Source organism: Podarcis filfolensis, assembly GCF_964270895.1.
Source record: "Podarcis filfolensis genome assembly, chromosome: 12".
NCBI lineage: Eukaryota > Metazoa > Chordata > Lepidosauria > Squamata > Lacertidae > Podarcis > Podarcis filfolensis.
This window is the reverse complement of record NC_139614.1, coordinates 23,782,724-23,806,901: the sequence shown is the minus strand read 5'-3', so window position 1 is coordinate 23,806,901 and position 24,178 is coordinate 23,782,724. Positions and strand designations below refer to the sequence as shown.

Below are 24,178 nucleotides of genomic sequence, written 5' to 3'. Positions count from 1 at the left end.
AATTCCAGATCACCGCAGGAAGCACAGAAGATGGACAGAGATGAGAGCACATTTTTGCAAGCAGCGTGAAATTTAGGTGTGGCTGCCTGGCCAGTTTGTAATGGTTTCCATCTGTCAAGGAGCCTACTAGGTGTCATCTTAGGTCAGTGGTGGTGAACCTTTTAGAGACCGAGTGCCCAAACTGCAGCCCAAAACCCACTTATCACAAAGTGCCAACACGGCAATTTACGCCTCCGTGTCCAAGACTAAGAATTTGGGGACTCAAATTTTAGAGAATGGGGGGAGATGGCCCCGAGCTGTTGAGCTTTTTTGGGGGAAAATTGCCCAAAGTTATGGGTCTTTTTTTGGGGGGGGGATTGCACAGCGTTCTGCAGCTTTTTTTTAGGGGAAGAATACAGAAAATCACTAACCACTCTTAGAAACGCTGAAATCCCTTGCGTCAACGCAGCCAGCATGCGCCTACCCACTCACCAACAGCAGACCGCCAGCTGGTTGGCGGGCGTGCAAATCCTCCCAATGCCACTGTGGGCGAAGCTTTTCCAGCTCACAGAAGTGGGGGGCGCACAACATCCACCAATGACCCTGTGGCCGGAACACACTCTAGGGAGCATTTACCGCCAGCCCTGGCGTGGGGGCCAGGGAGCGGCTGGTCACTTTGTCTGCTGGGGCGATGGCACACATGCCCACAGATGGCTCTGAGTGCCCACTCTGGCACGATTGCCATAGGTTCACCACCACTGTCTTAGGTTGATCAATTTGTTCTGGACTATGGAGACTGGGAACACTGAGCAGACCAGAAGCTCCATTAATAGCCATCTGTTTCCCCAGAGTTGCTTATCTAAGGAATAAAACGAACAGAAGTGTCTCATTTGAAGGGCCTGCTTACCTGGGCCTGTAGACTGAGCAAGTTCTAGTGTGCGTCATATTCGGGGTTTCTTTCCAACTTAATTAAGCCTGTGTGCATTCTTACACTCCATGAAATCTGTATTTATTCTGATCTGTGCTGTGGCATGGGATTTCTATGGCATGTTCTTTCATTCGCCTCATTAATCTGGAGAGCGCGCAGATGTTACAGCAAACCGTTCAGGATTTTTGCCTGGCAAAATGTACAATGGTGATATCCTGGGGCGAGTATAAATATGACGCATCAGGCTTCCAACTGTCTACTTGGAAGGCAGACTGCAATGGAATTTTAAAAACCGCAACACAAAACACCAGGATGTGTGATGGTATTTGAGATGTAAAATTTATTAACATCTAACTAAACTAGTTACAGGGGATCAAATACATAATATGTTACACAGTAAGATGAGCCAGAACTTTTATAGCAAGTTCATGGTATAAAAAGAAAAACAAAGAAAACTAGAAGACAAGAATATTGCAACAGTGAAAACAACCATTGTATAATGATACAGTCCATCAGCAGGTTTAAGTATGTACCTTCCCAATCCAAATGAGATTATCATTTGAACAATGAAATATTTGTAGCAATCAAGCGTTCATGTGAAGTAGAATAACCTCTGAACAGTAACTTGGAAACCAAAATGTTAAAGGATCATCCTGATTCTGAAATGATAACAATTTCACCTAGTTTCTACTGGAGGAGGCCAGGATTATTGTTGGTTTTTTTTGTTTTTGTTTTTTTTGCAAGGAGTCTAACAAGATTATGTGAAAAAATTCAAAATAATATTAAAGAATTTGGAAATATATTAATGTGGCAGCTAAATAGGGAGAAAAGTAGAGAAGAGCGATAGCTTTATTGTCCTTAGATTTAGGTGAAAAAATAGTTGCTTTAAGTAAAAAAAGATATGCAGTAACACTGATTATGTTTTATTGACAACAGAAAGCTATCTTTTTTTCCTTCTTCATTTCCCAAAGTGTTTCAGTATGGAGAGAGACCATCCAATCCACCTTCTTCACAGCACCCTAAACAGTTATTTTTCTTCTTCCAACTACTTCAGATGGTTTAGAGAATACAAGAAATTCCCTTATATATTTTTCCCAAACGAAAACAACTTCCACTGTTCTGTATATTTATGTATTATAGGGTAACAGAGAACAGGAAAAAATGTAGACCAGTAGAAAAAGCAGCTAACTTTTACCCATCCAATGTATCAAATCTGCACCAGCCCCAAACTGAGGAGATTCTGTGCTTGGTACATTTGAACCAAGCATAGAATGAACATGACAAAATCATGACAAAGGTGGAACAATTTAATTCAAAAATAAGAGTTGGGATAGATGGATACATGATTGCACCCCACCTGACTGTAGCCATGGTCAGTTAGCACACCCCAGACAAGGTTACCAATGATATGGTCTTATCCTGGTGCTAGGGTGCCCTATTTCTCAAAAGGGAACCCTCTATTTGAAGGACTGTCCGATTCAAGTCTGGTTTATAGATTTAGGAACCACAAGAAGGGAGAGCAGAGAAGACCTTGAAGTTGCTCATCAACGATTAATACCTGGACAGCAGGATAGCTCACCTGGTCACAGTCTTCTCCACTATAAGGTGTACTGACTTTCTAATTAAATTATAGCACTTATTTCTAAATTTGCATAACCAAATCTGTATCATCTTTAAACTTGTTCCTTTAGTGATGCAATGTGTAAGTGGTGGTTCTGCCCGGAGCAAGCTACCAGTAATTCTGGCCCTGGATAGTTACTTCAACTTGTCCTGCCCCAGCAAACATTTTGCAGAGAAAGTTCTTTTGGATCCAACCTCATATACTTGTACGTATGTTATTTCCCAGGCTTTGGAACACCCTTCCTGGATAGGCTAGATTGGCTCCCTCCTTGATGTCCTTTCACTGGCAGGTGAAGACTCTTTTATTCCTCGTTCTTTTGGGAATTGACTGCATATAAGGAAAGGGCTCTTAATAGTGTGATGTACTGTGTCCCCTCCTCCCACTGTCTGCATTTTAATGGATACAGTTTCAACACAGTTTAATTGCTTTTTAACCATAACCTTTAATATGCTGAAACAAAACAAAACAAAAAATCATTCCAGTAGCCCCTTAGAGACCTACTAAGTTTGTTATTGGTATGAGCTTTCGTGTGCATGCACACTTTTTTTTATCACCCTAACAGAATAGCCTGAAGCTTCCACCACTGGTTTGGTGCTTCATTGCTTCTTAAATTGCAGTGCCCAGAATCGGACACAGTATTCCAGGTGTGGTCTGACCACAGCAGAAGAGAGTGCTGCTAATACTTTCCTTGATCTGCTGTTCTTCCTGCGCCAATGTTGCAAATCAGTGCAGAGCAGCTGAAACCAGCAAGGGAACAGACAGTCCTGCCAGTGCCAGAGTGCAGTTGTCAGGTACCTGACAGAAACCTTCAACTTGTAAGTGCCCTCAAATAGTATCAGATATGTATAGAATGAGTTGGTATGGATATGCAGCCAGGTCCCAGCAATCGCCAGAGCAATTTCCTTTCCTCTTTCGTGGCATGTAAATCATGCAGGTTTACACCTAATTACACCTTTAGAGTGAATTACAGTAATCTAATTCTTTAGGTGGTAATTGCAGGTAATAATATGAACATGCAAAATTTCAGTGGAGTGGGACCATAACTGGATCCGAAGGGCTAAGACAGCACCAAGTGATGTGTGCATGCCCTTGCACCATACTTGAGCACCCCCCCCCAAATATTGGAAAATCAGGCTGCCTAATATCCAGAATTACTAAGATGGTGGTGATCGTTGGCATATTTACCTGACATGTTTTGCTGTTAGTGAGGTGGGCTGATAATTCATTTTACCATATGCATATACAGTGGTACCTCTGGTTATGTCCTTAATTCGTTCCGGAGGTCTGTTCTTAACCTGAAACTGTTCTTAACCTGAAGACCACTTTAGCTAATGGGGCCTCCTGCTGCTGCCGTGCCGCCGGAGCACGATTTCTGTTCTCATACTGAAGCAAAGTTCTTAACCCGAGGTAATATTTCTGGGTTAGCAGAGTCTGTAACCTGAAGTGTATGTAACCAGAGGTACCACTGTACTCAGGAGAATAAGAGGTGATCAGGCTGGAAATATTTAAAAGATCACAAAATCATGTGATTAAACCCTTAATTTCAATTGCTGCATTCATGGGCTCGGCCCTCCCTTGAAAAAGAAAAGCTATGGGTTTTGCAGAAGACTGGATGATATGTGTGTAAAAGGTAAAATTACAGCCCTGTGTCAATGGGATAAAGATCAGGTGAAATGATGCTAAGCTATTTGTCATAAGTGATGCAATGTGTGTGATGAACTAGCCATATGACTGTTTCATCATGCATCCAGTTCCCCATTCTACGTATGTGAAATCGAGAAAACAGCGAAATGAACATGGTGACCCACAGGGCGTGCAAATCTTTCTTTTTAAAAACCAAAACAAAATCTAGCAAACAAAAATTGAAGCAATGCACAGAGCAATGTTCCTTTTCGAATTGGAGCCTAGAGTTCTATCCCAGCATTAACTGACTAATGCATGCATTACGGTAAGCTCTTGGCTCATGAACAATGATTGTATCTGTTTCTTTAAAAGCTGCATTAAATGTTTTGGGGTTTTTTTTAACTGCATTTCAACTGTACAAAGCAATAAAAGACAAAAGGAAACAAGTGTTTCCAAGGACAGCAGCAGCTAAGCATCCAAGGCAGTAACATTTCTGAAAGTGCAAGGCAAAATTACATACCCAAATCTTAACTGACTGTAAGCACGGAATATGATTTATGCCAGAGATGATATACAAATAAATGGATTGTAAATGAAAGAATGAACCTGTCCAAAAATGAATAAATTTTGTCTGGAAAATAATTACATTTTTTAAGAAGGAATTGTCCCAAAGAAAATTACAAGTTACAAGAAAACTCAATTAGTGCAAAAAATATATAATGTGTGATATTGTCAAATAGTGAAACACTGCAAGTAAATTGCTATGTGGATGCAAGGGCGTGGGGAAGGAAAGTTAGAATAATTGTCATTGCTTTATATGAATGAAAAACTAGGTATGTTATCTCCATATTGATCTAGGGTCCCAAATTCACATTGGGACTCTAGTATAGGGACGGACGGACAGGACATTACCGGTTACCAGATGTCCCCGTTTTCCAGGGAAAGTCCCCGGATTTATAAATCAGTCCCCTGACAAAATCAATCTATTTAGTAGGGAGTTGAAAAGTGCCCCTGGATTCATTGAAAAAAATCTGGTAACCTTATTTACCTCGCTCTCCATAATTCTAATCTGAACTGCCCACACCAGCAACTTGCCTATAAAAAAGAGCTTCCATTGAGATGAATGAGAACATTTTTTTCTTATGCACATCGCTGGTGTGGACCGCCCAGATCCTAACCAGGACTGTAGCAGGGGGCAACGGCTGAAAGCCTTGAACCCTCCATGCTAAGGTCCCAGTTCAGAGCCTGCACCCCACACTACCAATTTGTATAAAAAACACCACCACCATTGCAGTTAAGGGCACAAATATGGGGCGAACATAGTGCCTAGTTAGACCCTGAGTGTTTAATGAGGCAGCAAGCGATTGTTCTGCTGAGTGATAGACATGATATTATTGTAATGGATGATCTTATAAATAAATAAACAGAGAAGTTATTAACTGATGTCTGAGGGGTCCCCCCCCTTCAGATGGAAAGTTTATGAAGTTTTGCTAAAATCTGGTTTCCCTTGAAACTGCTTAGGCATATATAAATGGGAGAGTTCAGAAGGTCATTAACGTTTTCTATTTCACCACTCCATCAATGTGCATCTGCAGAACAAACTGGTTAACTATGTTAGCTTTAGTTTTGTATGGTGGCGTGCTTGTGCCGCTGCGAACGCTCGTCCTCATGCATCTTGTGTCTAGCTAAATTAGTTGTGATCTAGTTGTGCGCTATACAGTATGCAGGAAAAAACCTGCCTGAACCTGTTCACTTATTAGAAGGAACAGCTCTAAACCAGGTGGGACAAAATGCTTGTATGGAGCTGCTCCCTTTGCCATAAGTGATTTGGGGCAGCTCACGCAGGGAAAAGCTCCGTACGCATATTCAAATGAATGTATTTTACTTCTGTTCACAGCACTTGGATGCAAGACATGTACTACATACTAAGATGAAGAAAGAATGCTTTACTAATTTACAGAAAGTACCATTCAACACTGTAATCCAGGACCACTCTCCCATCAGTTTGTAGGCAATGGACCTGAAAGCTTATAGAAGTATGTGTTTCAGACTCTAATTTTCTGCACACGCATTTCCTGTTTAGCATGATATTATATTAAAACTGTGATTTAACAAAAGAAAAACAAACAAGACTGCCACCTACATTCCAAAGTGCTGTTTTGTCTACTTTGGATTCCTTCTTCAACATGCTAAAGATGCTCATGAAGATATTAGAACACATAGAGAGGATATAGGAAAAACATAACCATTTTAGTGCAAGACAAATATTTACCTTAAAACACTAAACAGGTAAAGGAAGATCATATATTCCATACATTGTATCTAAGGCAGATGGTTTTTTTTTTTATAATACAAGATAATAAATGTGCTGCTCAGAAGAGGTAGAAAATACCGAAATCTTATTTCAGAAAACACCTGTCTCTTAACCACAATTAGCTACTTTGCAAATAGTTAAAAAGGAGGGCTTTAAAAAAATTGTCTAGCAGGATCTTTTTATTAAAAACAAACCAGAATAGTGAAATAAAGAGTCCATGCTCTGTAAAGATATCGCCAGCCCCAAAGAAAACCGTGTTTCTTTTCCATTTGGTCATTTATTTATTTTTACCCACAAGCTCTGTTTAGGAGTACCACTAAATTGCATTTAACCAAATGGTACTTTCCAGGAAAAGGTAGCTGCTCGCAACTAACAGCTTTTCTATTGGATTTTAACATAAATTAAGCCATCGCTAACTTTGGTTGGACCGTGCCTCAAAAGTTCAGTCTACACAGCACAATTCATATACGCCACCTGTACAAATCTGGGACACGTTCCACTTGGAACTTCCACTGTGCGAGCCCTGCTGGAGTCTGCGGTGGTCCAGCTTCCGTAAAGGTCAACAAGGCATAAGAGAAGTTCCTAAGTGTCTGTGTCCTTTTGCTTGCTTGTAAGGCAGTAGAACCATCAATGCTACTACCGCTTAGTACTACTTTCTTGGAATAGGTTAGCTAATGGAGTAAAAAGAACAGGAGCGATCCAGACCGCCAGCAGGCTGCAATGGAAGGGCTAAACAGAGCAGTGAAGACCGACCGCTGCATCCCAGAGCCTGATGGCAGCTAGGGTAGGGTCAACAACCATTTTGCTTCCTTATTATACCAGCTCCAGGCTGGTACAGCAGAGAGGCCCAGATTGGGCCCATTTCCACAAGTAACTGGTGGCTGGACTGGCTGAGGATCCAAGCGATCCTTAGCTTATGCAGCTCTACTCCTGATTTGGGGATATATAGCAGCTACTGCCAGCAGGGATTCCACAGGAGTGCCTTCCGCTTATCCACAGTTGAGGTGGGTGCAGCTAGCCGCTCCATGGTAGCAGTGCCCAGCACAGCCAGGCAGAACTGGGTGAAGGAACACCTCCATCTCATCCAACCCGACTGGTGGTATTCTGCATTGCTCTGCCCATGTGCTCAAAAACAAAGCAAATCCAAACCACAAAAAAGATTCCAAAAAGATCAGTAACTGAGATGGAATCTCAGGCAAGAGACAGAAACACACTCACTCCAGCTTTGGTTAGCTTACTGACATCTTGTGGGGTGGGATCAGATGCCTCCATTCAGTTACTGTAGTGCGGCTGAAGGTTCCTGGCCAATACTGTTTATCACAGAACTCAATAAGGCATTAAATCTGAACTTGCATTATCCTTTGGAAAAAATAGTGTTAAAGCTTCTCTCCTCCCCACCCCACCCCCTTTCAGAGATAACATTCAACCATCATTTATTAAATATATATGTCAAGAAAATTAGAGTTTTTTGTACATTCAAATAAATCATGGTTACTATCAAAATAGCAAAAGACAAACAGAATAACGCAAATGTGCTTGTCAAAAATCTAAATAAAGCAGGAGTCTAGAAGGTCATGGTGATACGCAGCATTTCCATTCTTATAATCAGAGATACAGCAGCTATAATGTCCTTTTTGTGTTTTTTTTCACCATAAGACAGCATTATCCACCTTGGAAAAGCCAGGGTTTTTTCTAAGTTCTAGATAAGTTCCATTGCTGACCCAGGAGTCATCTTCAGATTTCCTGTCAAACAATTAACAGAGCTTTTTTTTATTCTCCTGTGAAACATGTATGTTTTATGCCACTCAGTGTGGCATTCATATTCCTCCCACACCTCATTTAATCCTCAGAACCACCCTGCAAAGTAAGACTAGACATCTAACCAGCTTCAGGTTGAGTGAGGATTTTAACTGGTATTTCCCTGGTCTGAGTCTGACATTTCACACACTCGGCAGTGGCTAATGATGAATAATTATGCTATTCCAGACGTCTGTTCCGGAAGTCCGTTCAACTTCCAAAACGTTCGGAAACCAAGGAATCTCCTGCAGCCAATCGGAAGCTGCGGAAGTTGCGTTGGACATTCAGGTTCCAAAGAAAGTTTGCAAACCAGAACACTCACTTCCGTGTTTGCGATGTTTGGGAGCCAAAGCATTCGACTTGCAAGGCATTTGGGACCCAAGGTACGACTGTATGCCCAACTCCCAAACTAGCTAGGCAACTCAAAAATGCCATCCTGTGTGGCAGCGATGAGGAACCAATGTTTCTGCAGGAAAAATCCATGAGTAGGATATTGGGAGCTGTGTCCTGGACCTTGAGCTGTTATTCAACTCCATCTCCAATCAGCCTCAGCCAACATGGCCAATGGTCATGAATGACTGGAGTTGTAGTCCAACAACATCTAGAGAGCCCCAGGATGCCCCATTTATTCCTTGGTTCCTCACTTCTCCCAACATGTTTCCGAGTTAGCTTTCAGCCACCCCACCGCAAGAAAACAGTTTCTTTGGTTTTCCTAGCCCATTGTTTTAGCCACAAGACATAAATAAAATTATGGCTTTAGCAATTAGGTAAATATTCTGAGAAATGAAGCGGGATCTTGTGGATCACTTTCTGTGCCACTCTTCTAGCATATTAGCAGACATTTCAGCAAATAAATCTGCTATGTTAAAAAAAATACCTGAAAAATCTAGGCTGATGCTCCATATTGTTTTCTTCTAGAACTTTCCGCCGCTCTCTCTGTAGCTGCTCAATCCTTTGTTTTTGCATTTCTGCTCCTTCAATATTCCCTTCCTCTAGGAGCCTGCCATAAGCAACGATAAAAGAACAAAGTATTGTTGCCATTTTATTTTGTGGCTCCCTTAGCTTAGTATCTACAAACCATGAAGTAGCTAGAGCTTTTAACCAATAACCAGATCATTGTCCCGGGCTACAGATTGGGAAAAACAACCAGTGAACTGATTCCAGAACTCAACAAAAAATGGGAGGGAAGGGACCCTGACATTTCAGAGGCAGGTAATGACCTCTACTCCCTTTTTGTCCTTCCTAAAAAACTGACCAGTAAGAACTGATTTTCCTTGATGATGGGCACAACACATGCACACCCTGCCTCTGAACGGTACAAGATAATAAGTGCTGCCTCAGTATGTATTCAGCTATAGGAAACTTCATTTATTTATACAAAAAAAAACAGTAATACCTTTGGTCTGGTCTAAATCGGGTATCAGTAGATGGTAACAGAGGCCTAGTGAGTGGGTCCAATTCATTTAATTCTAATGCAAACTGTGTGAAACCATACCACTGTTCATAATCTTTTGGCATTGGATCTGCAAATAAAAATGGATTTGATTATTTTCTCCAGCCCAAATCTATTCATAATTTCATGACTTAAGAGCAATTATTACATACATCATTTCTGTGGCAACACCCCTGTCTCTGAACTCCCTCCATAGGGATGTTTGCCAGGCAAAACTGGTTATGCTAATTTAGATATCAAGAGGACTTCCTACAAGTTTTTAAAATTAACAACAATGGATGTGTCTCTGTGGTTTTATTCTATACCACTTTTTTTACCCATTTTTATTTCCTGTTTTCCACTCCCGTTTTGTTTTCAACTGCTCTGCTTTGGTTTGAAGATAACCCTTAACCATGGATGCAGTTGAACTATTTGCCATGGTTGAGCATTATCTGCATATGGCCATTGTCTTAAATGTGGCCTATCTAGACAGTCATTTATAGTGAATTATTATGGATTTCTCCATTACAAGACTCCATCCATAGTATATAGCATGGTAAAGAACTATAGTAAAATGTACTGAAACTTAAGATTGTGGCAGGTGGCAGTCAATAGACGAGCGTAGGTAGGGAGTGCAAATGCTTTATATGTGCATAAAAATAAAATGGTTGATTGGTCACTAACTTGCTCTCCAGATGCACTTTGGCGAAGATGGTGTTCCGCAGTATATATTTTCATGCCATTTCCCAAAAATACGATGTACTACTTTCCCATTTTTGTCCAAAACATTTCCTTCAATCTCATGTACATTGTGATTCCAGTATTTTGTCTGGAGATAAAATGAGCAAAACCAAAATCACTTCAAAAGATCAGGAAAAAATGTGAATTAGCTTGCTCCTATAGATATGCCCAGAAATGACTATGTAAGCTTACAACCTCAGGATATTATTCAACATCCTCATTGCCCAGGAAATTCTGTTAGTAAACTTACTGACTTTTTAAATTAAATGGCTCAGACTCTTGAGAACATCCAATGTAATTTTAATATTACCTTTACAAAAGTAAGTTTGCAGAGACAGCTGTGGTCATTCAGATTCTTGATTATGATCTCCCCATAGTGTTCTATCCACCGCTGTCCACTTAATATATTATGAATGCAAGATGTCACCTTATTCCATTCATAATGGTCGTTATAGCTAGAAGAAAACAGAGGACTGTGATTTCATGTTGTAATACAGTATCAGTTAATAAAATCAATGGTTTTTCTTAAAACGTTCATCTCAAACACCCTGAATATCCAATTTTGATTCCTTTCAAGACAAGCAGAGACAAAGCAAAGAGAGAAAATATCTCACCAAGATAGAAAACTTGCACTTGGGGATAGCAAATTTATTTATCTTATTTAGCAAAATTTATATACCACTTGATTCTAAGAAAAGCTGGTTTGCAAAAATAAAAAACACCATTAAATTTCTCAATAAAAACAGAACAGGTATTTTTTAAAATCCAAAAGATTAATAAAATCAACAGATGCTAAAAAGAGGCAAAACACGTTGCTCTGTATTGCCTTTTGAAGCATCTGAATTTTATTGTATTCCTGGAGGAATCCCCTCAGAATGGACTCATGCCTGTGTCAGTGCAGGAGCACAGGGAATGGCAGTGCAAGTGGGCAGTGGGTTATGATGAAGGTCACAACGTGTTCGCGTGTTGGGGGTTGTGGTACGTGCTGCCCACACCAGTTTCTTAGATTTCCAATTGTGCACATGCTTAGCGACTGCATCTCCTAATCATTACAGCACACTGCCATACACATAAAGGAACAGGCATGAAAGGAATAGGCATTGAACATGGCATCCACACGGTGGCACTCTCAGCAAATATTGGTAGTGCTAGCAGAATTTCCCCTTCGGAACTGAATTGCATACGCAACCCCTTATTTTGTATGTAGTTGCTGCCATAAGCTTTAACAACTTTTCAATGGCTGCACAGATCTTCACCATACCAATGAGAAATCGCCTTCCTCAATAAACCTGAATAAAGTGCATTTACAGTTTTCATCAAAATTGGAAAGAAATATATGATAAGCCTGTTTAAAAAAGGGTCAATTTGTAGCCATTTTAAAACAAATAAACCTGTTGCAATCAGATCAGTCTGAATTTGCCACATTCACAAACTTTGATCGTGGGATGATAAATTTTAAGCTGTTGGCTCAACAGGTGAAATTTTTATAAGCGACAGAATGTTGAGCCCATAATGGTATGTCCCAGGTTCAGTCCAAAGGTATCCCTAGTTAAAAGAATTTCTGATAGCAGGTGTCTTGTATACATGTTATGCACATAATTCTCTCTCTATGGCACCATATGATTTGCTAGGTTATGGAAAGTGAAAAAATATGGAGATTTTTGTGCCAAAGGAGTTTTGACAACCCCAGAGCTGCAAAACGTGAACTACAGCCCGCATACAATTATAGAACTTACGCTGGCAAAATTACATGTGTTGTACCAACTGGCACGATTTCCATGGATTTCCCCCAGAATTTGTTTTTCCATCTGATATCTGAAATTTTTAAAAAATAAATCAATTAAAAAGTCAGTAATAAACTAAGTACATCCTTAACACCAAACACATATTGCTATTGTTGAGCTGAATTGTTTACTAAGGGTTTTACTTTAAGCCTGACACCATCAATAAATTGACAAAGGTATCAAACAGTGGCTGCGTTTGAATGTCATGCTAAACCATGGTTTAGCGGTATGTGAGCAATCACACTAAACATGGAGCTCATGGATTCTCTCTTATGCTCCCAGTTACCCATGATGATGACTTTGGAAGCTTTTGTGTTCACTTTTAGTTAACTACAGCTTGGTGCAGCCCTGAAACTGTGGCTGACAATAACAATGGTTACTTTAAACAAGAAGCTTCAGAAACCATGGTTGGAAGTGACCTGTTTGAAATGAATCATAACTAAAGCGAACCACACAGACAACACAACTGACCATGGTTCAACCAAATCTGAACAAGCCACACTAAAGGAGGATAGAGGAGTACATGAGCCTGAAATTTGCTGTGGCTCATTCACTTTGCACAAAACTATGGCCAGTATACATTCCATTGCTCATTTACAGATTTGCAGTCAGATGTAACTCTATAGTGAAATCTCGTATTTCACTACCGTAACATCACAGCCCCTAAGCTTCAAATGGTGCTGAATATAACCAGGACAAAACTCAGCCTGGTGACTAATAGTTATACTGACTTAAGATGCTTAAAGCAAACATATCGTGATTCCTAAATCATGGCAGTTCGTATAACCACAGCATATTTTGCTAGATGCTTGAATTTTTCCTCTTTGGAGATTGGAACCGGACTCTTGTTTTAGACAATGAAGTCATCTGAAACATTTATGACACGCAGAGAATACAATCCTTCAGTGTCTTGAGTAGTGGAGGTTTTCAGAAGACTTAAGCATAAGCCAACTGTCCTTGCATTCGTTTCCCTGAGTGCAACCCACTCAGTGCTGTTCAAATGTAAACTCAATAGGGCTTAGTGCGTAGCTGTTTAACTGTGTCCTTGCTTTCAAATGTTTGGGGAAACGGGCAAGAATTCGTTTTTCTATTGGTTTGTTAAAAAAATGTTGTAAAAGCCCATTATTACATTGTTTCTGTATGTTTTTAAAAAGACACACACACACACACACACAAAAACCACTTATACAGTGGTACCTCGGGTTAAGTACTTAATTCGTTCCGGAGGTATGTTCTTAACCTGAAACTGTTCTTAACCTGAAGCACCACTTTAGCTAATGGGGCCTCCTGCTGCTGCCGCGCCGCGGGAGCACGTTTTCTGTTCTTATCCTGAAACAAAGTTCTTAACCTGAGGCACTATTTCTGGGTTAGTGGAGTCTGTAACCTGAAGCGTATGTAACCCGAGGTACCACTGTATATGCTATTATTGTAGAGTAGTATTCATACCACAGACCAGTTTCAAGTCTATGGTAGCAAGATGATATCAATTGCCTTGCGTGCCCAGCTACAGAGTCCCCTTGCTTGGATGCACCCGACTAGAGAAGGCTAAATGAATGAACACTACAAATGTGATGCTCCCGGCCGACTGCGCTGCTGCAAGCAGGGCCAGCCGAGATAAATAGGTGGGAAGTGGACCTGAGTGAATCCTGCTTCAGCCAGGTCCGCTCCCCAAGACCTGCCCCCCTGAGATGCCACGGATTGGCCTATTTGAATTGAGGGTCCTCACGGGAACCCATGGACCCCCGCACCATACGAGGGGACGCAGCAACGGCCGCAAAGATGGCGTCGTGCAGCGAGGGGGCCCGGGTGGTGCCACAACCACCGCTTACTGGGAAGGCGGTAAGCAGCCATTTCTAAAACAACACCCTCCTCCAAACTGGCTACATCAAGCTGTCTCAATTACAGATGGTTCACTAAATCCTAAGGTCCAAGGATCTTCACCAACCTTATGTCCTCCAGATGTTCTGGGCTACAACTTCCATCAGCCCCAGCCAGCATCGCTGATGGGAGCTACAGCCCAGAACATCTGGAAGAAGGCTGGTGAAGGCTGGTTGAGGTTAGCCAAGGTTGAGGATACATATGTTTGTTATGTCAATGTCTATGCTTCCCCATAATGCCTACAAAGAGATGCTTTGGCACAGCCAGCACAACATCTGAAGCTGCCCTAACATCTGCCACTAATGTTTGAGCTTATAGATTTCCTTCATATTCAAGTAAAAACCAGAGAGAATAAGCTAAAAAATTACCTTGCCAAAACACAAAGTTATCAGATTCAGCATGACATGCAGATATAGGTGGGTGGTGACTGACCTAAGAGGAAGGGAAAAGTTACCGTTACAGCTACAGGCTTTTGTTTTTTTTAATGACTTCCATTCCTCTCTCGTGAATTATTTTAATAGTTTCATTTTATTTTAAGCACAGCACTGACCACAAGAGGGAGCTTGTGATAGCAAAACCAGCGTTGGATATGGAGAACGAAACATTTAAAAAAAAATGTTTTAGAAAAACAACCCAGAATAGCAGGTGTAAAGCGATTAACACTAATTTGTTAATGAGGACTGTTATTTTTTAAAATAAAATTTGTTTTTATTTTAAAAACAAATAAATGTCGGTATATAAACTGTCTTAAATCAAGTCACTTGCAAAGAAATAAAATCCAAAATAAATAAATAAATCCAAAAATAAAATAAAATAAAGATGCAGGGAAACACAAATAACAAAAGAAGGCAGTTGAACGTCAAGTTTGGTTTCCATTCAGAGCTATTGTTAGAGAGTGTTATTTTGTACACGATAAGGATCAGGCCTGAGAAAAAGTGAAGTATTTCCTGTTGAGTAATAATGTGCCCTTTTGAAGTTCATTTCTGTCTCACCTTAGAGAAATATAGTCTTTAGACTGAGAAGTGTTTAATCGGGTTGGAGTGGTTTATGGAAATTTGCTACAGATTTAAATAATGGAAAAGAAACAGTAAGATTTCTGAGCTACAAGAAATGGCAACCAAGCTCAGCATAAAATAACCATACAAGCTAACATAACCATCTATTTATACTGTAGTCATTTAAAATATAATTAATTTTGCTTTTCACTTTAAAGTGGAGCCTGTGCTGTTTTGTATCAAGTTTATGTATAGTTACTGCCAGGAAACTAAGGGATATAATTCACTTGGCATCTGGATACACAGGGCAGTGGTAAAAGTAAAATATTTTAGCAAGTGTAAAGAAAACACTAAAGTGCAAGGCACCCACTCTAAAATATATGGATTTGGAGGTGGTTCCTCAAAGTAACCACACTATTCCACAGCTTTCAACAATCTCAGTTCAAGCTATGTATGCATGCAAAAGTCGACTGAAGCAATTCAGTATAAAATTAACCTCCTAGCAAATTTTTCAGCCTAGACCACAACAGAAAAGTAGTACCTGTTCAGCAAAAAACTGAAAGCCTTTATCTTCTCGGATACATTCGTAGGTTTCTCCAAGCACAGGATTAAAAGGCTTACTTCCAGCTCTGTAGTAACTGGATGCATAAGCAGACACGGCAAAAGCAGCCACATATACCTAAAAAGCAGAAGACATCATATTATGTTGGTCATTAATAAAGGGGTATGTGTCATGTCTTGCTGCATTTTGATTTTTTAAAAACCTGATTTTTGGGGGGGAGGATGTTCTGATCTCACACTGACTGCAGGCACCATTTTTCTCTACTTTGCAATTTTAATATTTGCAGATATGTTTCCTGCAATCTGGAACAATATCTTTAGCATGGGAACATGACTCAGTATTTACAGAATGACACTAAAGTTCCTGAATTGCAATAGACTTTAAGAAGAAAACCAAAATTAAATGGCTGTTTTGAACTAAATTCCATTGCAATGAATAAAACAACTACTGGATTTTTATTATGGTTTCATTCTCATTAAAAGCACAATAAGCATCTCCAGACCAATTTATAGAAACAGCAGAGGTAGACTCCCCACGACAAACCATGTCAAAGCTCCATCGAGGGCAGATGGAGCTGTCAGCGTGAATTTTTCTGAATGGCAGCCAGAATGTTTGCTTCATGCACAGAATGAGAGGGGCGCAAAAACAGTTTATTGTGCTTTTCATGGGGGGTCCAGGCACCCTGCAATCATAACACCACCAAATAGCTTCCAGAAGGCAAATACAAAGAAACAGAGGGAGGGGAAGGAGCAGAGGCAGGCACACAGACGCAGTCTCAGATTGCTTGGGCAAAGCCCTGGAGAGGAGGTAAAGGACCCCTGACCATTAAGTCCAGTTGCGGATGACTCGGGGGTTGTGGCGTGCATCTTGTTTTACTGGCCGAGGGAGCCGGCGTTTGTCTGCAGACAGCTTCCGGGTCATGTAGCCAGCATGACTAAACCACTTCTGGCGAAGCAGAGCAGCGCACAGAAACGCCGTTTACCTTCCTACCGGAGCGGTACCTATTTATCTACTTGCACTTGACGTGCTTTCGAACTGCTAGGTGGGCAGGAGCTGGGACTGAGCTCACCCTGTCATGGGGATTCGAACTGCCAGCCTTCCGATCAGTAAGCCCTAGGCTCAGTGGCTTAGACCACAGTGCCACCCGCGGACAAAGACAACTGTGGGAAGGCAGGAATCTCCAGTCTCTGCAACTGCTTCATAGGGACAAGACCTACCGAAGAAGAGTTCCTGTGCTCATCTCCTGTTTCTTCTGGTCAAGTGTTAACTCCACTTACTTGGTGTTGGCCAGCTTGCTCCTGACAGCTGATGCACGAACCATTATATACCTGTGGACATGCAGAAGAGAACTCACTTTCCTTCTAGAGCTGCCGAGGGACCCAATTTCCTCTTACCATCCTCTCAAACAGGTTGGGCGTACGTGCCGCTTTATCCAACAACTCGCTGTACTCCAATTCCTCGCAGAGGCGCTGCAAAGTGTTCAGCGGTTCGTTCAGCTCCACTGGCATGGCCACCTTGGAGAGGTCTTTCCCGATGTTGTTCCGCAAAATGTTCCAGAGGCTGATGTTACTAGTGTTGGGACACGGAGCCGGCAGACACGTCCTCCGCTTGGAATGGCATTCCAAGCTGTCGTCGGGAACACTGTCTAGAAGACAGAGGCCAGGATTAAATTTGGCAACATCCCATGGTTAATATCCACACTTTTGCAGTTGTAAGTAAAGGTAAAGGGACCCCTGACCATTAGGTCCAGTTGTGGCCGACTCTGGGGTTGCGGCGCTCATCTCACTTTATTGGCCGAGGGAGCCGGCGTACAGCTTCCAGGTCATGTGGCCAGCATGACTAAGCCACTTCTGATGAACCAGAGCAGTGCACGGAAACAGTGTTTACCTTCCCGCCAAAGCAGTACCTATTTATCTACTTGCACTTTGACGTGCTTTTGAACTGCTAAGTTGGCAGGAGCAGGGACTGAGCAACGGGAGCTCACCCCATCGCAGGGATTCGAACCGCTGACCTTCCGATTGGCAAGTCCTAGGCTCTGTGGTTTAACCCACAGCGCCACCCTTTGCAGTTGTAGCAAACCAGAAAGAGGCTTCTTTCAACACAGTCCTGAAGAGGATGTAAGTTATGCCGAGACACTGTGGCTTGCCCAAGAACAACCAGCAAAGTTTCATAGCTGTGCAGGAATTTGAGACTCCTTGCACCAAATTAGCTCTCTATTCCCCCCCCATCTGTTTCCCTGAAACTGAATCGCTCCCCATTTTAAGCAAGTGTTTAATTTTGCCTGAATTGGGAAGATCATCTCTGTGTATTCAAGTAGGAAATTAGTTTTCAAATTCCAGCTCCAACGATGCGCAACATGGGACCAGTGCAGCTAATTGCCAGCCCAGAACCATGGGGAAGAATCCCAAAGGTGCCATACTTTTTATCAGCTACACTTTTTAAAAAAACAACAACAACACCCTGCCACATTTTAAGCAGGACTTTTTATTCCAGGGAAAGCATATATGTTTGATAGCTATAGACTGTTCTGTTTGTTCTGCCTCCTTTGTGAAGAAAGAGAAAACAACAACCAGTAAATCTAGTGCATAAGAGCCAACTCCTTTTGGCCTCCCACCCATAAAATATTTGAGGGGGCCGGGCCTCCCCAAAGTTGATGGGTATTGCCATTAAAATGTTGTGCGTGTGCCAAGCCTTGTGATCCATCATTGGGGGGGGGGGCTTACTTGCCCCGCCATATTTTATTGTAGTTGGCACCTCTCTATCAAGCGGAAGGGGAAAGAAATATCACTTCAGCAAGAGCACAGCCTGGAATGGGAACAGCTGGGCCTTGTGTGACAAAAGTGGGTAACTGCTGCATGCTTATTGGACTAAGGCCTTGGGGCACAATCCATCCCCACTTAGGTGCTGTGCATTTGGAAGCAATGCCAGGGGAGTCAATGGAGCTATGTTCCTCCCCCCTTCCTCTTTGACGTTGTGTGCTGCAGCGCATCAGGCCATTACTAGGGATAAAGGATTTGTGTATGACTGTACAGGCTCCAAAGCCTATACAGAGGGGATGGGAAAGGGAGGGCAAGAACCTCTGAGCTCTGTGGTTCTTGTTTTTATTCCTATTATGTATTTTGCGCATTTGTATTGTGATTTTATGTTGTGAACCGCCCTGAGACCTGCGGGTATAGGGTGGTATTATATTATTATTATTATTTCCCTCCATGTCCAGGTGGTTTTTCCTACATGGGGAGAGATCACTGTGTGCCATTTCACTGTTGCAAAAATAATCATTTAAAAGGAAACGCAATCCTGAATGTGTCTGCATCTTCATTTCTGCACTACAAGTTTCTGGTAAAGAGAAAGCAGAAACCCTCAGGACAGACCGCAAAGAAATTCGTAACTCCTACCGAGGGTTTGCCTTTCATTCTCTATGTCGTTACTTAGGTTGTCTTCAGAGATGTTATCACTCACATCACTGGCGTATGAATCATCATCAGATACCTGAGGCGGAAGGAAATATGCTTTCATTCTGATTAAAAGGAACATGCAGAACACCACCACAGTATTTGGGAAACTGAAAAAGTGGATAAAAAGAGGCCATGAAGTTTGAAATGGATATTGCAACGACAAACCCCTGCTGTTAGGGACTCTACTTTTTTGTGTCAAGAGCAAAACAAAAGCATAAATACACATCCCTACGTTTAACACCCACAAATCTTTGTAACATTTGTCAGATGGACACAGGGCAAATAATATTTGAACATATGCTTTCTTTAAAAAGCAAAGCAAAACAAAACAAAACAAAACAACCTCCATGGTAACATCTATAAGCAGCATTTCCTGCAAACCCCTCCTCCCCCCTTTTCAAACTGCTTTTTAAACCTAGCAGTGATAAATAATTGTGTATTCTGAATGGTACATAACATGTCGCTTGCTGCCCTGGGTTTGCAATTAGTGTGCCGAGACGGTAAAGGTCAAACAGCTTTGAAACAAGCGACATGAGACCATTGCTTCCGATGCCGGTGCCCAGACCTCGTTTTCTGAAGAGCTGGCAGACAGCAAGACTTCCTGAGCATCAAAAAACTCGGTGAGCGAATCCGTTATAGACAGCCGACTTTCGTTGGAAAGCTGGTGAACTAGACCCCTGTTCTCGTCGTCCGAGTTTTCCTGCAAATGAGAGACGGAAAAGAGCCTTGAGCAAAAGTGTCATTGTTAAGTGCAGAACACGGAGGGAGTTGCCCTATGTCTACATTGACTGTCAGAGACTCTCAGGGGTCGCATCTTGGACCTTCTGCATTCAAAGTGGATGCCCTACCTTTGAGTTTCAGCCCCAAAGATACCAAAAGCCACATACAATGGTACCTTGGGTTCTCAAACTTAATCCGTTCTGGAAGTCCGTTCCAAAACCAAAGCGTTCCAACTATGCGCTTTCCCATAGAAAGTAATGCAAAATGGATTAATCTGTCCCAGACTTTTAAAAGCAACCCCTAAAACAGCAATTTAACATGAATTTTACTATCTAACAAGACCACTGATCCATAAAATGAAAGCAATAAACAATGTACTGCAGTCACACAATCATTTGGTAGCTGAACTGGGTCCCACACAGTCACAAAAACAAAAAGGCAAAATAAATAGCAAAAACAGACAGACCTCAGTGTAACACTCAAAACGGAAGTGTGGCACTCAAATTGGAAGCATAACACTCAAAAACAGAGCACGTTCGGCTTCTGAGAAAAGTTTGCAAACTGGAACACTTACTTCCAGGATTGCAGTGTTTGGGTTCCAAGTTGTTTGAGTACCGAGGCATTTGAGAACCAAGGTACCACTATACTATTTGCTCAAACAAGCTTATAGGGTGAGCAGAGGAAGCAAGACAGCCCCAGCATTCTGTCACACTTCATAGGGCTCCATTTACTTTGTTTAAAAGTGCTGCTTGCTGCTTGTGGGGTCCACTAGTGATCTGGCAGAAGACACATTTCCCCATATGTAAAATCAAGCATAATAAAAAGAATGGCGGGTGTGAACAGAGTATCCACTGTCACCGCAACCATAGAGAAACGTGGATTGGGGATATTTCAGACAGAAATTCCCAGGTGTCTGCCCCAAAATGGAAAACGAGCAAGGTCCCAACTAAAGAAGAACGGGAACTTAAGTTGATGGAATATGCGCAGCTTGCGAACTTAACGTATAGAATAAGGGAAATAAGAGAACAAGAAGAACATAAGGGAATAATGGAAAATGTTTATTGAATATATGGGGGGAAATTGGGTACACTTGAAAACGTTGGCAGCATTAAGATAAATTCAACAGTGTAAATAAGTTTTGATGGATGTAATAATGAATATGTAAAATATGCAGGGATTTATGATATGCAAAATGAACCATGGAAAGAGAAGAAGGGAAGCCATTGATATCTGAAGGATGTTTAAATGAGTATTCTAAATTGTAAAAACAGAAAATTAAAGATTATCTATCTATCTATGAGAGAAATGTGGAGAAACTGGGAAGGGAAGAGAAACCCCATGTCGCCAAACCTCATATGGGAAAAAAAAACCAGTGACCAGGAGCCTTAGATTGTTACTGAAAAACTGAAGTACAGGCTGCAAAACAGGGTTTGCTAATCTGTTGCTCTCCAGATGATGTGGGGCTCCAATTCACATCAGTCCCAGCTAGCATTGCCAAAGGCCAGCATCTGGAAAACAGCACCTTGGATACTCCCTGCAGTAAAAAGAACCGAGGGCAGCATGCACTTTAGAAAGGACACACGGAGCAAAAGCACAGAAGGATTCAGCAAAATGTCAAATAAAGACAAGCATTATGTACTTCGTCTAATTCTTTTCCGCCCTCACATCTTGTTTTGCGCTGCCTGAAAGACAGTTGCTAGAACGCTCCTTATCAGCTTGTTCTTCCCCACAATAAATCCACAGGCTTAAGCTCTGACTAAGATCACTTTCAAGCTATTACTACTGTTTTTTTTAATGGATGAGACACAGTCATACATACAAAGAGTTAAAGCAGACTGTGCAACAAACCTGCTTTGAGAAATGGGGCTTTTTGTGTTAAGTTAGTGGGACTGTGCACTGGGAAGTATGAGGAAGCAATTGCTTGATGCAAATGTCCTACAAACTCCCCACAAGCAAACCAGAATAAATGCTTGATGAACAACAGGCTCTGAATAACTTTCTGCACCCCCCTTGTGAAAATAAAGCAGGACAGGAAAGTGATAGTGCCCCCAACACTTCATCAAATCAGACTAATTGCTTGGTTTTACAAAACAAAAAGAAAAAAAAAGGGGAGGCAGCTCCCATTTTAATCATTTTTAAAAAACCTTTTCCTGTTGTCCACCAAAGAGAATTGGGCAGGTGTATCAATACCCCTCAATACACTCGTGTTGACTTGTCAAAATGCAACATCAGCAAGAATGGCCGATGGTTGGGGATGATGGGAGCTGTAATCCAACAACATTTGCATGGGGAAGGTTACTTCATAATTTCATTTTACACAGACTTGAGGTGGGTAAAATCTGGGCAATCTTTTTGTGCCAGTAAAAGGTTCTTTAACCCCCCAAGGGATCTGTCGGAGGTCCCTTCCAACTCTACAATTCTATGGTGCATTTTATAGATTTTGATTGGGAAGTAAGAAGCACACTTGGCTAATTGAAACTGACATCCTTAGCTTATCCACAAGCTTATCTTTAATGTGTTTTTTCTATTAAAAAAAGGCATTTACAAGAGTGTTTTCCACTCAACAGCTTTGCTGTTTTAGTTCTGATAACTTGGGCACTTAACTATCAAGAGCTATTTGATGTGTCAGGCCTTGGCACTACACATATTATTAAAATAACTCATTAAAGTCAACTGCACGTGGAACACTCGTCTCCATGAGCCTTAGCTACATCACTGATAGTTTTTTGTGGGCTTTCAAGTAAGTTACTAGGATTCTTGGATTTGGCCCTATGCAAGAGAAGCTCAGCATCAATAAGTAAGAAAGTAAATAGGTAAAGGACCCCTGGACAGTTAAGTCCCGTCAAAGGCGACAACCAGGTTGCGGCGCTCATCTCGCTTTCAGGCCGAGGAAGCTGGCGTTTGTCCACAGACAGCTTTCCGGGTCATGTGGCCAGCATGACTAAACCGCTTATGGCGCAACGGAACACTGTGACAGAAACCAGAGCTCACGGAAACTCTGCTTACCTTCCCGCTGCAGCGGTACCTATTTATCTACTTGCACTAGTGTGCTTTTGAACTGCTAGGTTTACCTTTATCAATAAATACACCATGATGGATCAAAGCATTCATGAAAGGAGAAGAGGTGCTGTTACCAAAGTAGGATGGGTAAAAACATTTGTTTCTTGTTTGTTTGACAATGTCTAAAGCTTAATATGGTTCTATTTAATGGGAAAATCAATCAACCAATAGATTTGGTGTAATGCAATACATAGCAGTTACAGCCACAATTATGCCATAGAAAACATCACTACAACTCCTCATTTTTCCATTTCTTCACTGTTTGTGACCCAAAGGTTCTGGGGAAGGTATCCATATGATAGTATAGCCCAGCTGTTCACAAAAAACAAACAAACACACAACTCCCAGTATTAAACCGCAGCCCCATCATGTAAAAAGATTTCATGTCCCATTCCCTGCTGCCATTTATATCCAGACTCAATGCAAAGAGGCTTTCCATGGGGGGGAAAGGACACCACAAATAGTTGTTGTGAGCTGCTCTACGCTTTATTGCAAGGGCAGGAAGCCTGTGGATCTCCATGTTGAAAGAGTACAACTCTCTTCATCCTTGACCATAGGCGGGGCGGGTTGGAGTTGGAGTCCAACTAGATCTGGAGAACCCATAAGCTCCCTACTCCTGCTTTACAACCACTAGAAGAGAGGTCTGGGGTGTAGGCAAGTTAAATTCTCACCAATGGCCTTCCTCAATCTGCTGCTCTCCAGATGTTTTGTACTATTATCAGTCCTAGCCAGAAAGGCCATTGACCAGGGATGGTGGGGGTTATAGTCCAAAACATCTGGAGGGTTCTAGGTTAGGCAAGACTGGTACAGCGGAACCTCAGTTTTCGAGCATCTCGGAAGCCGAATGATTTGGAACCTGAACGCAAAAACCTGGAAGTAATTGCTTCCATTTTCAAACACGTCTCAGAAGTCGAATGGCTTCCGAGGCGCATTTTTCATTTTCCCCCATTGACTTTGCAGCTAGCCCATTGCTCCTCGGGTTTTTGAACGTTTCAGAAGTCGAACGGTCTTCCAGAACAGAAAACTGAGGTTCCGCTGTATAGGATGAGAAACAAACGATGTAAAGAAGTTGCATTTAATGATCCAGCACTGGGATTCTTCAACATTTTCTGTGCACCAGACTCAGCTTCTGCAAAGCCAATGGTGAGGGGAGACAAAAACAGAGAGGGAAGAATGGAAGTCTGCAAACAATAAGAGCTTGTCACTTTATCACTTAGATGGTTAACAGTCCTGAACCAGAAGATTTTACAGAGCTAATGGAGCATCGGCAGACCAGCTCTGCCCTACCA

The 24,178-nt window shown here is 41.7% G+C and overlaps 1 protein-coding gene and 1 long non-coding RNA gene across 12 annotated transcripts in view; one reads left to right on the top strand and one right to left on the bottom strand.

The window, feature by feature from the left end:
• Window positions 1-299: 299 nt before the first annotated feature.
• LOC310745834 lies at window positions 300-6,289 on the top strand. Its single transcript, XR_014540354.1, has 2 exons — window positions 300-3,776; window positions 4,004-6,289. It is a non-coding gene; the product is annotated as an uncharacterized lncRNA (long non-coding RNA).
• The window catches only part of OSBPL3 (oxysterol binding protein like 3), a 90,308-nt gene continuing 72,207 nt past the window's right edge, over window positions 6,078-24,178 (bottom strand). For all 11 annotated transcript variants that reach the window (XM_083578581.1, XM_083578582.1, XM_083578587.1 and 8 more), the window contains 11 exons: window positions 19,675-19,809; window positions 19,050-19,143; window positions 17,049-17,299; window positions 15,634-15,771; window positions 14,466-14,529; window positions 12,172-12,250; window positions 10,746-10,890; window positions 10,379-10,523; window positions 9,659-9,785; window positions 9,140-9,262; window positions 6,078-8,208 (listed from right to left, as the gene is read on the bottom strand). In XM_083578581.1, the coding sequence (XP_083434707.1) occupies window positions 8,112-8,208; window positions 9,140-9,262; window positions 9,659-9,785; window positions 10,379-10,523; window positions 10,746-10,890; window positions 12,172-12,250; window positions 14,466-14,529; window positions 15,634-15,771; window positions 17,049-17,299; window positions 19,050-19,143; window positions 19,675-19,809 (1,398 nt within the window). In that variant the 3' untranslated portion in view covers window positions 6,078-8,111. The remainder of the gene's footprint in view (window positions 8,209-9,139; window positions 9,263-9,658; window positions 9,786-10,378; window positions 10,524-10,745; window positions 10,891-12,171; window positions 12,251-14,465; window positions 14,530-15,633; window positions 15,772-17,048; window positions 17,300-19,049; window positions 19,144-19,674; window positions 19,810-24,178) is intronic.